Below are 16,572 nucleotides of genomic sequence, written 5' to 3'. Positions count from 1 at the left end.
TTAAAAGAAGATATGAGAGAGTTACAAATTACAGTAGAGGATTTAAAACACAAGACAAACACATTGAAGATATTGAATGACAAATACTCTACACTACAGCTGAAAAGAAACAAACAATGAATAGGAAGAGTGGTTCCGGAGGAGGAAAGGAAATTACGCTCGGAAAGGATGAAGAAATATTGGGTGGATAAAAGAAGAAAGACTAGAAAATATAAAGTGACTAAAGTGGTCCAATGTAGGCCATAAAATTATAAATAAATAAATAAATAAGTGGGCTGGCCAGAAAGTACTAAATTTCTGTTGATTGTTTAAATTTTTATATTGCAGTGTACAATTTAACACGTCACAACAAAACAGGATGGACACAGTTCACACACAACCAGTTATTTATTTATTTACATTTTGTTCACTTAAGACGATAAGCAGAGAGATTGCACTTAGTCTTGAAAGAACCTCTGCACCGCTTCTGGAGTTTTTGGGATTGGTTTATATAGTTGTTATATAGAACCCAAATATTATTTGTTACTTTTGTTTTGATTTTCTTTATTACTATACCTATTAATTTAGCAATGTATCCATTTTGTGTTGCCAAGTATTTTACTATGAAGGGCTTGACAAAAATTTTGAATTTTGGAACAAAAGGTGAAAAATTATACATTTTTAATAATTATAAGAAAGATCTTCAAAATTTGCTAAACATTATGCAAATCAACAATAAATACTTATGTAAGAGAAAATATGTACCCAAAAATAAAATTCTACCAACTGAAAACCATCGTTTAAGCCAACGTTCTTATTAATTTTGTTTATTATATTTTGAGATTATTGTTAATACTGTGACCATGGGCTCAGCCCTGAAACTTATTCAATTCATTAATAAAATATGAGAAGTTTAAATAAACGTACTGTAAACAAACAATCTGCATGACTCAACTTTCATGGTTTAAACAGCTGAATCTGCTTTCGTGTTAAGACTCAGCTGATTAGAACAACAATGAAGTCAGATAAGTTATTTCCTTGTTTATTTTTGACATCTTTTGTATGCAAAAACATTAGTCATTAGTGCTCTTATTCTATTTAATATGACAGGTTACCCATTTAACCATAAACTGACATGATATTTATCTAAGGAAAAACTAACGGTAATAGTCGTCTAGACTCTCGTCTGTATTATGAATCATTTCCAAATCGACAACAACCTACCCATTCACATTTGTAAATATGATATGTTACTAGGTTAAGAAAAATGCCACAACTTTTTTATCTCTCGGGCGATTTCAATAAATGAGGTCCCGTTTGTTTTAGAATGATATTTATAAAATATTTTGATTCTAGTACATTTTTTATACAGGAAGTAGTTTTTAAGAAATTCATCATCAAAGATTTTAACAAGCCGCCGTTTTGAATTTTGCTCCGAACAGACATTACCACAAACCAAAATTATTCCATAGGATGTAAAGCCCAGGTATCCTCAGGTGCATATCCAATGCACTGGCCAAGAGGTTTAGAAATTCGGCCCACCATGGCGGCAAGTTGCATAGTCTTACAACTAAATTGAGGTTTAAAAAACAAGCATACAATTCGTAAATTGTTTTAATTGGACAGGCTTAGTTGATATGTGTTTACAAAACATGGACTTTCCATAAAAATGCTACATCAAAAAGCTCATAAAATATATTCATATTCTGAAGTTGCTTATAAAAATTACACAACTGCTATGGTACTTATTTGACAAAAGTTAAAAGCAAAGCAGTTAAAAACTATTATATGGTAACAAAATATCGGCCTAAAATAGCCTTGTACTTTCCAGTCGTTAGTACTGAAATATCTACTGAAAGACTAAAATTATGCTAAAAGAACATTGAAGATGACTATTTTAGATTAGAATAATACGAATATCACCTTTACCATTAGCACTTATGCGATTATTACTACGGAATACAACCAATAAAAATATCAAATGATCTCAACAACATGCATCTGGTAAAAAAGGTATTAATCTTCTTGACAAACATGTATACAATTATAGTATCAAAAACCGTGGTCGGTAGTTCATTATTAAGCTATTAGTGTAAATACATTATACAAAATATACACGATTAAGTTTAAAATATTGCAGACATTTAATACAACCTTGAAGGAAACAGGATTTTTCCGGACATTTGCCATCGTTCAGTGAAACAATGATTTCTTGTTTCACTGAACGATGGCAAATGTCCGGAAAAATCTTGTTTCCTTCACAATCCTTTCATTGTCAAAAATAACCTTCTAATAAAACCTTGTTTGATATTGGTTTACGAAATACAATATGGGCAGCCCATAAATTCACAAGCTGATTTTAACTGATCTAGGACATCCTCTCCAAGACCTGATCTCCTTTTGGATTCCTTTTTCTACCACTTCCACTCTTCTTTTCTGTTCCAATTCAACCTAAATTAAATTTTTATATTTATTACATAGATACAAATTCGTACATAATTATATTTTAAGGTGGGTCCCGACTTTGATTTCAATATGTAAATTTACTTTCTTTAGATGTGAGTTTATTTTTTACATTGAATATGATAATAGTCAAATTGTAACACATTAAAATATTAAGGCATAGCTTAGACAACTAATCATAATGGTAGGAAGCAAAATTAATGTGTACCAGCAAATTTAACTGAAGAAGATAAATTAATATTTTTGTAATATAGAAAGAAATCCAACAAGAACAAGCATATTGTTAATGATGAAACTAAACCAAATAATGCCAACTTTTTACAACTAAAAGAAATTGGCACAAATTGTTTGAATTTTTTATTTCAAAGAAGAATTTCTAGAAAATATGAAATCAAAAATATTACAATTGGGCAAAAGTGAGAATGTTTAATTTTATACCAATAAAAAAAATACATGATACTTTACGTATGCAAAGGCCTGAACACAGGATTAACTATGGGCATGGTATTTATAATGCTCTTTTTTCTGTCACTACTAAGATCAAAAACATAAGAACACGAACAAGATTTTTTTATGTCAGATAATTAAAAAAAAAAAAAAAACATCTGAGTGATTAAATGTCTATAGATTTTGCAATAAACACAAAGTGTTAGTGAAGTAGTTGACATGGATTGGTAAACTTTTCCTGAACCCTTGAACATACAAAAGGCGGACCAATAAAGATGGAAAAATTCTTCTACGGTCTGTAACTTACTAGGAATTGACACTTTGGTGCAAACTAAAGCTCTGGGAAACATGTTTTGAAATTAACCATTTTAGTACAACTGTGTATATATCTGCCCACACATAACTTGCTGAGGACGACATGCGTATATATATGCCCACATACTGAACTTTTGTGTAATACTCAAGTAATAACGAAAATACCACAATAAAAATAATTTGTTGTATGAAGGCATATTTTATAAACCTCACAAAAGTACTTCAGAACTTATGTTGGCAGTACAATATAAATCCTGTCTATTTTTATTGTCAGTCAACAGTGTGCGTAGAAAGTAATTTTTAAAATAAAATCATTATTTTTTCAAACCAATGCTGATAAAATTTTGTACTGGAATAGAAAACTATGTAATGAGTAGAATAATGTTAGTTTCAACAATAAATGGTTTTTTGTTATAATAGTATACTGATGGTCAACTTTTAAAAAATGAAGTAAATGTATAATATTCAAACTTTTCTGCTGAAAAATTTACTAATAAATGTGACCATGTTATACACGGTTTAATTCTGTATAATTGGATAACAAATAGTGTATTTACAATACATAGTTATCTTCTTATGATTTATTTAGAAAACTTTTACGTTTTTCACAGTCGTCTTCTGCAGTATTCCAATATTTTGTCATCTTAGAAAATGCGTTCCTAAAAGAAGTGTACCTAAAAATCCTCAAATTTTCGTCATCCAAAAAGGGTTAAAAAACGTACAAGATCATTAATTACATTACAGGCTTATATTTGATATGTACTTTGAATTTATGTAATGTGTAAAAACATTTAATACTATTCTTACTTGTGCATACAGATCAGAGATTTTACATTCTAGTGCAGGGGTGCCCAACCTTTTTTACCCAAGGGCCACATTGTAAAGCCTTTATGGCCAAGCGGGCCAACATCCCAGGGGATTTGGAACCCCAAACAAAACGTATTGCCCGGGGTTTGTTCCAGAAATCTTGTGCAAAATATGAGTTTTAAGGTTATTTGGCCCTTGTTTCTTGATTATTGTAATTTCTTATTATTTATTAATTGTTAGGTAAAGGTTTATAATATATTATGTTTTTAGGTTATTTTATTAGAAATAAATATAAACCCAGACTTTTGGATGTTTGCTCTAATTCTGAGGGAACAATAAAAAAGTCACCAATAAATTGAATACATTGATTTTAATTAATCCTACTAGGATACTAGGACATACAAATTACGTGGCGAGTGGTGACCTTGAGTTGGGTAGGGGCTACGTCGCCGCATCGCGCGCTGTGCCGTGATTTACGCGCGCTATATTCGCCAGCCGGCAGCCACCACCGTAGTCAGTGAAATCTGTCTGCAACTACTTTACTTCTTTCAACACTCATACTCCACCAAATGAATACGTCTCATTCTACGTGAAATCGGCTGGACTGCTTGGTTCTCAAAATTTGTATTTATTTAATATTTCAAATGCTTGTAAACAAATTTGGTTGTTTTGGCAACAAGGCGGGCCACATAAAACTGACTCGAGGGCCGGATTCGGCCCGCGGGCCGTAGGTTGGGCAGCCCTGTTCTAGTGTATTGAAGAAGTGATAGAAACTTCAAACAAAATCATATAATCAACACTATCAGTTAGAATCAACAAAATAATTTAAAAATCTAAAATTGATTACTATTTAGTAGAGGTAAATTAGCACAAATTCTTTTTAGGAAAATTTAGTTATGATTTTAATGATTATGACTCTCATCAATTGTAGAAAATAACTAGGACTGAACTATCGCTACGATGTGATATAAAACATTTCTACTATTGTTCGATTTAAAAGACTTGTGTAATTTATGGGCAGCCCTTTTTACTTAATAAGTGGCAGCTACGCAGTTAAAACTATTTAGAATGTAGTTGTATACAATGAAAATGTTTTATTAACATGAGACATTTGGAAATGTGGCTTAGTAAATACATTTATTAAAAACACAATTTCATGAATCTTGGAACTCTGTTGTAAATATTCTTATTATGGTAAATTGATACAAATTACACACTTACAAATTCTGGAAACCACCAACGTCTCTACACTGCTAAGGTATACCTATCAGTCTCAAGCATGTTGCACATTGAATTAGGATACGTCATTAGGCTAACCTTTGAGAAAATGGTTATCTGGAAGTGAAAAGTCTGTGAAATATCACATTTACATCAATCACAAATTGGAACTAATAGTTTTACAACTGACAAGGAATTTTACTTTTCAATTAATACAAGACTCACAGTAGTCTTCGAATTTTCAAATAAAAAGGTTATATACATAAAAAATTATTACCTAATTCCAAGAACTTACTTTTCGAGTCAAAAATCCAGAATGAAATTTTTTAGATTTAAACTGAACTTTAGAAGACGAAATTTTTTTTGTTATTACGTTTTACATATGATTGGTTTTATGTCAACTGAGTTTCGCTCTATCTTTATTTTTTACATAACCTAAAACAACAAAATTTGCATATGAAAAATATTTTCAATCAACTGTAGTATATATTTTTCTAACCTATTCGGCTAAATAAATTGAATAATGAAAGGATTTGTAAGTTGAACTCTTAAAGTTTAAAATTCGGCCCAACTTACTTTTAGTATAAGCTATTTAACCTTCTCCCAGTTGAATTACTGTGATTCACTTTTGGCACTACCGGGCTGAATTGATTCGGCTACTCTGCCATGGGAGAAAAATCATTAACACAAGCTATTTGAACAAAACTTGTTCATATTATACATTATGTAAAGGTTATTAAATTCTATGGCGGTTTGATTGGGGTTGCAAAGTCCGAGTGGTCTAATATGTCGGACTTTTATCTGAGCTAGAGATAGTGGAAGTTCATACTTTTATCAATACCTTCGACCTTGTAAAGTACAAACTCTCCTCCTTGTTCTGTTTGATAAGATTCTCGCACTGCTCAGTGACCCAGAAGGACGGACAGAATAGGGTTTAACCCTCTCCCGCTCGCATTGTTTCCAGGCGCTCACGGTGCTTCTAACCTCAATTAATTCGCTCTGCCGGTCGCACTCGGACAAAACACGCGGCGCCTCAACTTACACACGTTCTGTCATTGTAATTAACTATAATTATATACTATATATTGGTTCAATGAAGTTGATTGTACGAGACCAGGGAGGGGGCACACGGACAGCTGGGCGCCAGGTTGTTTGTTGCGCAGTTACTTGGTGAAGGTCATTGTCTGGCTCGCCGTCACTGCCCACTGTGATCACTCCGAACTACATCCTCTTCACCACCACCAACTACTTCACAAAGCTCTGGTACATCACTACACTCACTTGAATCGTCGCAATCACTAATAATAACGAGATCGATTTCACTGTCACAAAGTGTACGACTACAACCCGCCATTGTTTTCACATAACTAATATAAATAGCCAAATAATGGAATAAATCTACTGTAAAAGTAAAGTAAATGGTCTCCTGATAGCAAACAACCCGTAGTAGTACCAAATATTGCTACACGAGAGCAGCACTTATCGGCTCTAGTGGGTAAAGCAGTGCGTGTCGATCTGTGCCGTTTAAGCTGCAGTGGCAATGTGGTGACCGTGCCTTGCGATTCATGCCTTGCGAGTGGGAGAGGGTTTAAAAGAAAAAAAGGAAAGATTTGAAAAATAATGAATCACAAGGTACTGTATACTAAACCAAATCAACTTTACCAACTTGGAGGCCTGCCATCTTAGTAGTAAAGTTGGTTGATCTTAGTAGTAAACCATGAATAACTAATGCTAAAACTGTCAAAACAACATAAAATTATATTATAATAACTCTATGATAGCAGCAAAAGTCAGAAAGAATTGTGGTGAGTGACAATCAATGTCAAAGAAGAAATCTATAAAACGTTTCATATATCATACCTAGATAATATCCCTAGCAATAAAAACATTCAATGAATGAGGACAATAGCACTTCCAAAAGTGACAATATGATTGCAGCACAAAGCAAAGAACAATGAGTTGAAGGCGATCCTTAAGTTATTCGACTAAAGCGCCAGGATTCCCGTCAAGGCGATTTCCCAGGAGAGGGTTAACACTACATATTGGAAATTCAGCCTAACATTCTGTTATTGTAAGCTATACACAATTTATTTTTAGATTGAATACACTATTCTATAAACTTCTTATTTTATATAGTCACGAAAATGTCAAGTATTGGCTTATATGTGAAGTATTTTAAGAGGGCTTTCATTAAAGATTTTTTCTAACCCACCATTTTATTGCACAACATGGGAAGCTTGCACTGTTTATAGAGTATGAGCCAATTTGCAAACATTTCAACTAATGTATCTCTTTTAAGAATACTCAACTGGCGTAAGGTTAAAATTGGAAAGATTGCTGAATAGATCAACCATCAATTCCTCTTTTCTTTGTAGCCACATATAAACAGGAACACTCAACAAGAACGTTATGACGATCAAAAATGTTGAGAAATTACTGCATAACCATTAATTAATGGCAGAAAAACTTTCAAAGTTCTTTTGGGTTTCATGGCCATCTTGTTTACAATATTTGCTTGAATGATTCCACTGCGACTCACACTTTTGCAGGATTGGAAATGGCCAATAATCCCATACTAAACCATGTGCCAAAAAAGCAAAAGATATACCTTTTTTTAATTAATACACAATGTGAGATGATAGCTGGAGCTGCCACTAGCACTCTCAACCTAACTATAATCAATAATTCAAAATCAGTTTTTTATGAGGGTAAGAGCTTGGGACTCTGCACTTACTACTACATGGACCTTTGCACCCCACTTAATTATTTTTTAACCTTGAAATTTGTGGCTTCTGCCAGACCCAATTACTGGGCTCCTGTTCTCCGATGTCCTTTGGGTTCAGGAGATAAGCTCTGAGGAATGTTTTCCTACTTTTGCAAATGAAGGGAGAGTTTTTAGCCTTATATGCTCCAATGATTCTTCCTCTCTTCAGAGTCTGCATTCATCAGTCTGGCTTAAAACCACTTTGATTAAATATTTTCGAAGAGGATGCTAATCCCAGGTAGCATCCCAAGCACTAATTGTATATCTTCCTTGCTTGATCTAAGATCTTTGAGCAAACTTTAGCATATGGGTAGATCCAAAATTTTGATTGCCTGAGTCCCAGGCCTTTCTTAGATTCGATCCTCTTTTTCCAGACATTTACTACAGCTTTACTGCAGACAGCTATATCACAGCCTGGCTCATATCTTACCAAAAGGCTCTTAGAGCCTATCTTACTCAGGGATCCATTATTTCATTTCCAGAATCACCTTGAACGAGCACACAGCCAAAAACAACTTTGTTTCTTTTTGCCATTCCCATTAGTATATTCCTGCATATTGGCGATTAGTTCACAATTACTGGGATGTAACATATTTTAAATTGTGGAAGGATGTGTGGTGTAACAGGCTTCGCCGATGTTGCATGCAAAATTTCAAGTCTATAACTCATTTCATTCTCTTTTTCTTATGGAAAGAAATTTTTACTTCCCTCCCCCCCCCCCCCCCCCGGCAGACAAAAGAAAATTGTATCGACCTACAGAGTAATAGGTTTCATGACACAACTCATCACACACACAGCGAAACAAAAAAAAAACATACCCACAGTTTTAGGCTGTATCACATCCTCCTTATTCATTTGGTCTAGCACCATCAATTTTTGACGTCAAAACAGGCTGTTAGAGCAATCTCTTAACTTCTACAAAAAGTTGTTTAGTTGTTTAGAGATGGAGAAGTTTGTGTTCTGGTAGGAATTATATATACAAGGCATAATTAATTTACTGTCTAGCTTTGATAGTCCGCTCTCAATCTATAAGAAGCGGACTATCTTTAAAGATTACTGTAACAAAATTTAATGAATGAACCTTGTATGAGAGTAAATACAATCAGCTAGTCATTGAAATTTTCTCTTATGGCTTGGGTCAGTAACTAAATATGGATTTATAACAAAATACAATTGCATAACTATCATTCGAATCTAATGTTATTATTTCAAGGTAAGAGAAAACCACACCATGTGTGGTGTAACAGGCTTCGCCGATGGTTGCATGCAAAATTTCAAGTCTATAACTCATTTCATTCTCTTTTTCTTATGGAAAGAAATTTTTACTTCCCTCCCCCCCCCCCCCCGGCAGACAAAAGAAAATTGTATCGACCTACAGAGTAATAGGTTTCATGACACTCAACTCGTAGCAGTGTTTAAATAATAAAGTTCCAGTGAGGTAAGAGCAAGAAAGCATTGAAATCAAATCTTGTTGCTGATTTTTAACATTTACTTTCCACTGTATTACTTTTTTTCTTTTTACTGTATGGATAAGCTACATGTGTTAAATTTAAATGTTAAAAACTCATAGTATTGTTTGTACCCAGCACGTTTACAAATTTATGTATTCTGGTAGTTTCTCGTTGCCATCATGGTTACCCACAAGACCAATGTAAAAATATTTGCTAATGCTCAGCCAAATTTCAAGTCTATAGGTCAGTTCGTTTCTTACACACTGTGAGGACGGACAGACAGAGAGACAATAGAAAGATAAAAAGATAGACAGGCAGACAGAAATGGGATTTTTCCAGCCCCTTGAATGATAGGCTTCCTAATGTGCTCGACCAATAAATAAAATATGAATGAGACTTTTACTTCAAATTTCTCCAATTTTAACACCGATACTAAATTCTCAGGATCTTACGTAGTTTAATATCATTGCACAACAAATATTACCAGATACACTTGTTTTGTACAAGCCTTCTACAATGAAAGATATTACACAGCATTGATTTAATATCATTAATGAAAAAACAACATAAATTGTGTAATGAACTTGTAAAAACAGTTCTGTAATAAATAATTACTTAAACTACTAACTTTGGCGTGTTATTGCAAAATATACAATAATTCCAATGGTGATTAAATCATATATATGTACAAACTTAACCCTATTATAAACAAATATACTAAAACATTAATTAATTACAAAATAAACAAACTATTATAAACTCTACAGTAACAATGCAACATTATCTTATATTTAAATTCTATAGTAACATATTTTACAATAAAAAATTCATTAGCCAATGAACTGCTGACAAATAAATATAATCTATAGTAATAAAAAAATTGGAACAAAATTTTAATTATAAATATATCAAACTCTAAAAATATATAAGTGCAAAATATCTGAAAGGAAGTAAATGTGCTCACTAAATCTAAACCCTTAACAGTGAGAATCCTGACAATTTGTTAAGTTTAGAAAAACGTTTTTAAACATTCATTGAAGGCATTTTTGTGCAGTTTATGGTTTGTGCAATAATTTGTCCTTGAGAAGGAAAATAATCCATACAAAACTGTCCTTATAATTGATTGCCTAAAATATAAATAATCTTATTTGTACAAAACAGCTAAACTAACATAACTGGAATCAACAGGATACTTATTTTATTTCTGTAATTTTACTCTAACAGTGAATTGGTTATAACAATTCAAGACATTGCGTATAATATCAACGGTCACTACAAGAAAAATATTGGCCCCAAACAAATATTAAATTTTATCTTTTTGTTAGAACAATGAATTAGCATCTTAAACTTTTAAACAAAATTATTTTATCTGTAATGTTATAGAAGAATAATAACATTGGAACCAAATCAAAACATTAAAATTAATATATTAAGGTCTATTATATAATTAAAAATGTATTTACTGTATTAGAACTAGTCACAATTGTAAAATTTTTTTGGAAAACTATACATATTTTTATCAATATCACTTTAATCTTTTATTTTTGTGACTTGTATTTATTTATTGCTTCATTTAGTCATTGCAATAAAATTCCAAACGTTTTAATAATTAATGTTATCACTAATTTGAAATGACCAGACATGTTACAGTAACATTTGGATGAGTGGATTTAATCAATGGATACATAGTAAGTTATGTAAATAGTATATACAGTAATACTGGATTACGTTTAATCCACACTAAATTACAAATTACCCTTATAAAGTAAGTAAAACCGGTTCTATGCAATACTGTTTCAGTTACCAAACAGGACAAGTTTTAGAGTACTGCTTCAACAATAATTATAATGCATCAAGGTAAGTAGCAATGAGCAGTTATTGTCTCCCGTACATTTAATCCGTCAACAGCTTTGTTTAAGTCTAGCAAATAAATAACTTTGCCTAGTAAAAATTTTAAGTGTTTTTTATTAAAAGAGAGAGGCAGTTTTAAGCTGAGACAGGAAGCTTTAGGAAGGAAGTATCGTCTTAACCTAAGCTACATCTAAATTGTCACTAGTAATATAATATGGCAGTCAGTCATACGAGAGGCATGCTGAGCGGAGGCTTGATGTGGGGGCGTTTGGGCGGAGGCGTGGGGGGCAACACCCTGTCTGTCGGCTCCGGGGGTGGAGGCTGGAACAGACAAAGTCCACGATGGAAACTTGTATGGTAACAAACTATAAAGAAGAACTTAGTATAAATAATTTCAGCAAACTATCAACCACAGTTCTCCACTTGTAGATTATCAGGTATTAACCCATCGGGTACCAATGATGTATATTGCCCATCATCAATTAGTGTCATAATTACGATGACAGGCACTGTCCGTCACGCTAAGTTCGTAATTTTCGAGTCGAAACATATTCCCAATATTGATTACTTTTGCATTTATCTATACTATTATACCAATGGTCATAATGTGTTTGATTTTGAAGCTGATTGCCTCTCTCAAAAACAATTATTTACCGTTTTTTCTGTTGATTATTTGTTTTGATTAGTTACAGTATGAAATGACGTCACAGTATAATAACGTCGTTCTTTTATGAGTTTTCGTAACTTTGAGAACACACTCAATGAAAGTAAAAATAAAGCGAATGATGACAAAATTTTGAGTGAAAGTGGCAAAAAAAGAAATGGCCTAACTTTCGACCTTGGAAGTGGCCAAGGCAAGCTAATGGTCCACATAATTTTATTTTTTAGTGGTAGATCTTGTATGAATCTAATTGTTACTATCCAACTAAATACTAAAAATATAAGATAATAAAATACAATTTTAACAAGTTATGTGGTTCTTTAATATTTCTTATTGTACCTAACACCAAAACAATAACTTCTATTGCAAAATAAACAATTAATTCGGTACCTGAAGGTAAAAACATTTGAATATTAATTGGTAGTTAATGGGTTAAAAATATGTACTTAAGTTACATTAATAATACTGTTCTTATAGCTATCTTATTAAATGTAATGCATTGAGTTGACAAATGTGGAAATGCCAACTACATGCACTCACAAATATTTTTCTGTAATTACAGACCTTAAAAGTATAAATTTTAGTAACAAACTATCAATAATTCCTCCATGTAATATAAAATCGGTTAGTAATGCAATAGAATTGGAACCAAATAATTTAATAAAGTCCTCACATATATTGGCCATTACGTTTAAATACGGTTAAAGTAAACTTATTTTCACAATCCTTATAACTTAGCTATCTTTAGATAATAAACACCTTACTTCTTCATTCTTGTTCGGTAAAATAAGGATTATTACCTTGGTAGTTGTTGTAAATCAAAAGTGGTAAAATAAAAATCAGTGATCATCCTAAACATATAAATACAATTTGATAAACACAAAGTAATAGTACTGATCCAGATTGTTGTGAAGTACCTTAGGTCTGACTGGGGTATGAGGGGTGGTAGTGGGGGGAGAGGGGCTGACAGGGCTGTCGTCTGGCAGGTTGCAGTAGTCTGCCTCTCGAAGTTTGACAGGCAGTGGTGGCGGGGTATTGTCTTCTTCACTGTTGGTAGAATCTGTCGTCCCTGAAACCGCCAATACACATCTGACTCCATCACATTGGCAAACTATACAGAGTGTCCCGTAATTCTCTGGACAAAGATATACCACGTTGCTCAAGACAAACATATTTCAACATACGAACCTGGGTCTCTGATGCTTAGTTTCCCATCTGTCTATCTGTATGTGTTTCTTATAAAAAAATTAATACCTTCAATAATAATTAATTACATTTTTACCAAATTTGGGTCAATTGTTTACAATAAAAAGACCAGTTACTGAAAAATAATCATGAAATTATCTTCAGAATTTTCAAAATGGCGGCCATTAAAACTTTTGAATTTTTAATATCTTAAAAACCGGCAATTTTTCTCAAGTACAAGAATAGCAGTTTTTAAAGCATTTTATCACAAATCTAATGACACAAAAATTATTTAAATCGAATAATAAATAACTGATTTAGGGCAGATTTACTGTGACAAGACATGGCCCACATTTATAGCTGCCGTTTATTCAGTTTTGTATTGTTGGGTATTCGCTGAGAACCCCATTGTGTTCCGCGAGATGGTTCCAGCTCTAGGGGTTTGATTCCAAGAGTGCATGTCTACTTATTTCAGTTTCAACCTGATTTCCTTCTGGTTCCGATATTTGAATTTTAAACACAAAGTCTCTTGTCAGCTTCCAATTAGAAGATTTAAACTTATATATAAGAACTATTTATTTACCAGATGTATCTGTTAACTTTGAAAAATGGCGAAACTCTTAATGTATTGTGACACCCTTCTGATCTCTAAGATTACCAATAGAGAATTTTGTCTATTGTCTATTTGTCTATTGTCAAGTAGTCTGCTCTAAGAGAGACACTTTACCAAGTTCATTCATTAAATCTACGAATACTTAAAGTTACATATTAGTTGCTAACATATAATTAAGTTAATAGTACTTTGAATATATCAATATAAAATAGTTAAGTGCCATAATTGCAACAATTAGTGTTTTCACAAAACATGTTAAAATGAAACATAAACTTATTTAATAGTTTAAAATTATCGTGTAACAAAATGTTATTTATTAGTTAGCATCACTAACAAAACGTCACTGACTAAATTGTTCAATCAATAGACTATACAGTCTGATAGAATGAATGAACGATACAACAAAGTATAAAACAGTTTTCCTCCTAACAATCTGGTTCAGCAACAAGTTGGAACATGAAATAATATTGTGGTTGCCTGTAATATAGAGCAGAATTGGAACATTTACCAGCCTAGTCGTTCCGCCTAACAGAGCCGGAACTTCTAGGCATAACCTTTTCTAAAGGAGCATGAAGTGCCGAAGAAGAGAAGTAAGTAACCAGTTCCAGAATGTTCTGATGGAAGTGTTCCGGTTCTTTTAGCACATTTCTACTATCAGTATATGACATGTTTCACCTAGTTGAAAACATTAGCAATGTACATCAGGGAACAAGGTTACATTAAAAAAAAACCTAAGCTTGGAAGTAACCAGTTGTTTAATAATCACTTTTGTTTTACTTTTTTGTACCATATTACCTGTTCTGTTGACATGATGAACTAATTTTCCCTTTTTAATATATTTTTTTAATTAATATATCAATGACCGATTTAGCGATAAAATACAATTTAACTTATAAAAGAACTGTTGAATCTATCTGACAAAAATTTGCTTTATACAGTTGAATACATAAAATGATTTTCGTTACTCAGCTAAGAATTAAAAAAATATAATAGAATCACAAAAATATAAAAATAGAGTCAGCTGACTCTACGTTGCTCTGATTTTGTTTAGTTTTTCTCCATTAGGAACACTAAGCTAATGTTTCTTCCAATGAATTTGTGCATTTAGAATTAGCTGGCCTTAAATGGTTAATTACAAAAAAGCTGTTAAAACAAATTTACTACAAAAAAATAACTAAAAATAAACAGTTTTTTTAAGTTTAAAATTGACTGCCGCAAAGGATATAAAAATACTGGTTAAATTATTAAAATATACTTCAGACATATCACTAATCCATAAAAATATCACAATAGTTTATAAGGAATTTTGTATCAAGATGAGGAATTTTATTCATAACTTGTACCAACATTTCTTTTTCTGGTGCTTGATCAAATTCCTGCACTTGGCTTTTACTGGCATGTACACAATGTTTACTTGATAATGGACATTTTCAGTACTTATAGTTAATCCAAACTAAACATAAATTAGTAACAAAAACACTAATAAATACTTAGGTTCATTAACCCTGCAACTGCCCTTAGTTTTTTACTTAACGCCAAGCCGTTTTTCTCAGTTTTGCAAACTTCCTTTCTAAAGTCTGTAAAAGATACTTTTCTACTGCAAACCTTGGTATCATTTTGCTCACAATTAACAGTATAATACAATAAAAGTAATTAGGGTAAATACACTACAATAATAAATATTGTGAGAAAACCTAATGTTTTTATTTTTTATGGTTAGTAAAAATTATAAAAAATGATAATCCATTTCTAAAAAGAGAAATAATAACCTGTTAAAAAAGTTATTTTAATAATGTTTTTGTGGTTTTTTTTAATTTTATAATAACCTAAAGGTCATAAATTTAGAATAGTCATATATTTATAATTATGTAGTAATATTTTACTACAAAAACAAAATGTGGGTGAAACTATTTTTTTCTGTAAAGACGAAAATAGCAACATCATTCTAAAATTACTCCGTCATAGAAGTATAAAAAAACCAGTGTTGTGTTCAGCAACCTTTCCTATGATACGAATAGCATCAATACTTCTTTACTTGTCAATTGTTTACATATTGTAACAAATGAGATTAAGCGGGCGGGCGGCCCGCGGTCCAAATCAACTGATATCCGTTGAATAGCAGTCGGAGGGTCGATCAATGATGTGGAAAGTTATTTAAACAGTTTTCCTTATTTACTATGTCACATTAACACATATGACTTACCTATAGAGTCTCGGCTGGACCCATTGACGGCTGTGAGTCTCTGGTTGTTGAAGGCAAACTGTCCACTGGCCGGACGGCTCAATCTCTTCTCCTTCTCCATCTCTGAACGTAGCGGTCGTGTCGGCGTCAACTAAACATTGTTTACATGTTAAAATAATATTATTATATATAACAGGACAACATTCTAGAAGGTCTGATCCTAGGAAAGCTAACAAATATTATAACCTCACCTAACCGTAACTTGCTAGAAAATACTCTTTAGAGCATATAAGTGAACCTAACCTTGAATAAATTGTTTTCTATATGTATGTTACAAAACAATATGGAATTTTTTAAATGTAGAAACGTAATATTTCATTGTTTTATTATTTTTAGAATTGAAAAAAAGCAATAGGTAATAGTAGTTTGATTTATCAGATAATTCATTGCCTTATGACATTTTCCTATATATAATTTCCTTAAATGGGACAGATCTTCCTGTTATGATTAATGCCAATAAATTTGAAATTTATTACAACCATATAAAATAAAATTTTATTTTTATTGGAATTTAAGTTTGTTTATTATAAAATATCATTCGACTTGGTCCAATGTTTAAATTATAACCCATTACAA

The 16,572-nt window shown here is 32.1% G+C and overlaps 1 protein-coding gene and 1 long non-coding RNA gene across 2 annotated transcripts; both read right to left on the bottom strand.

Moving 5' to 3' along the window:
* Positions 1-1,579: 1,579 nt before the first annotated feature.
* Positions 1,580-4,170, bottom strand: LOC124358905. The gene is made up of 2 exons (XR_006922086.1): positions 2,279-4,170; positions 1,580-2,133 (listed from the first exon to the last, which is right to left on the bottom strand). It is a non-coding gene; the product is annotated as an uncharacterized LOC124358905 (long non-coding RNA).
* A 5,338-nt stretch (positions 4,171-9,508) lies between these two features.
* Positions 9,509-16,129, bottom strand: LOC124358904 (sulfated surface glycoprotein 185-like). The gene is made up of 3 exons (XM_046811155.1): positions 15,958-16,129; positions 12,874-13,025; positions 9,509-11,616 (listed from the first exon to the last, which is right to left on the bottom strand). The coding sequence occupies exons 1-3, from the start codon at positions 16,055-16,057 to the stop codon at positions 11,521-11,523; spliced, it is 348 nt and encodes a 115-aa protein (XP_046667111.1). The 5' UTR covers positions 16,058-16,129; the 3' UTR covers positions 9,509-11,520.
* Between the last annotated feature and the right edge of the window lie 443 nt (positions 16,130-16,572).

This window comes from Homalodisca vitripennis, chromosome 4 (genome assembly GCF_021130785.1).
Source record: "Homalodisca vitripennis isolate AUS2020 chromosome 4, UT_GWSS_2.1, whole genome shotgun sequence".
NCBI classification, from domain to species: Eukaryota; Metazoa; Arthropoda; class Insecta; order Hemiptera; family Cicadellidae; genus Homalodisca; species Homalodisca vitripennis.
The sequence above is the reverse complement of the archived record's forward strand: the minus strand, read 5'-3'. Positions and strand labels throughout refer to the sequence as shown.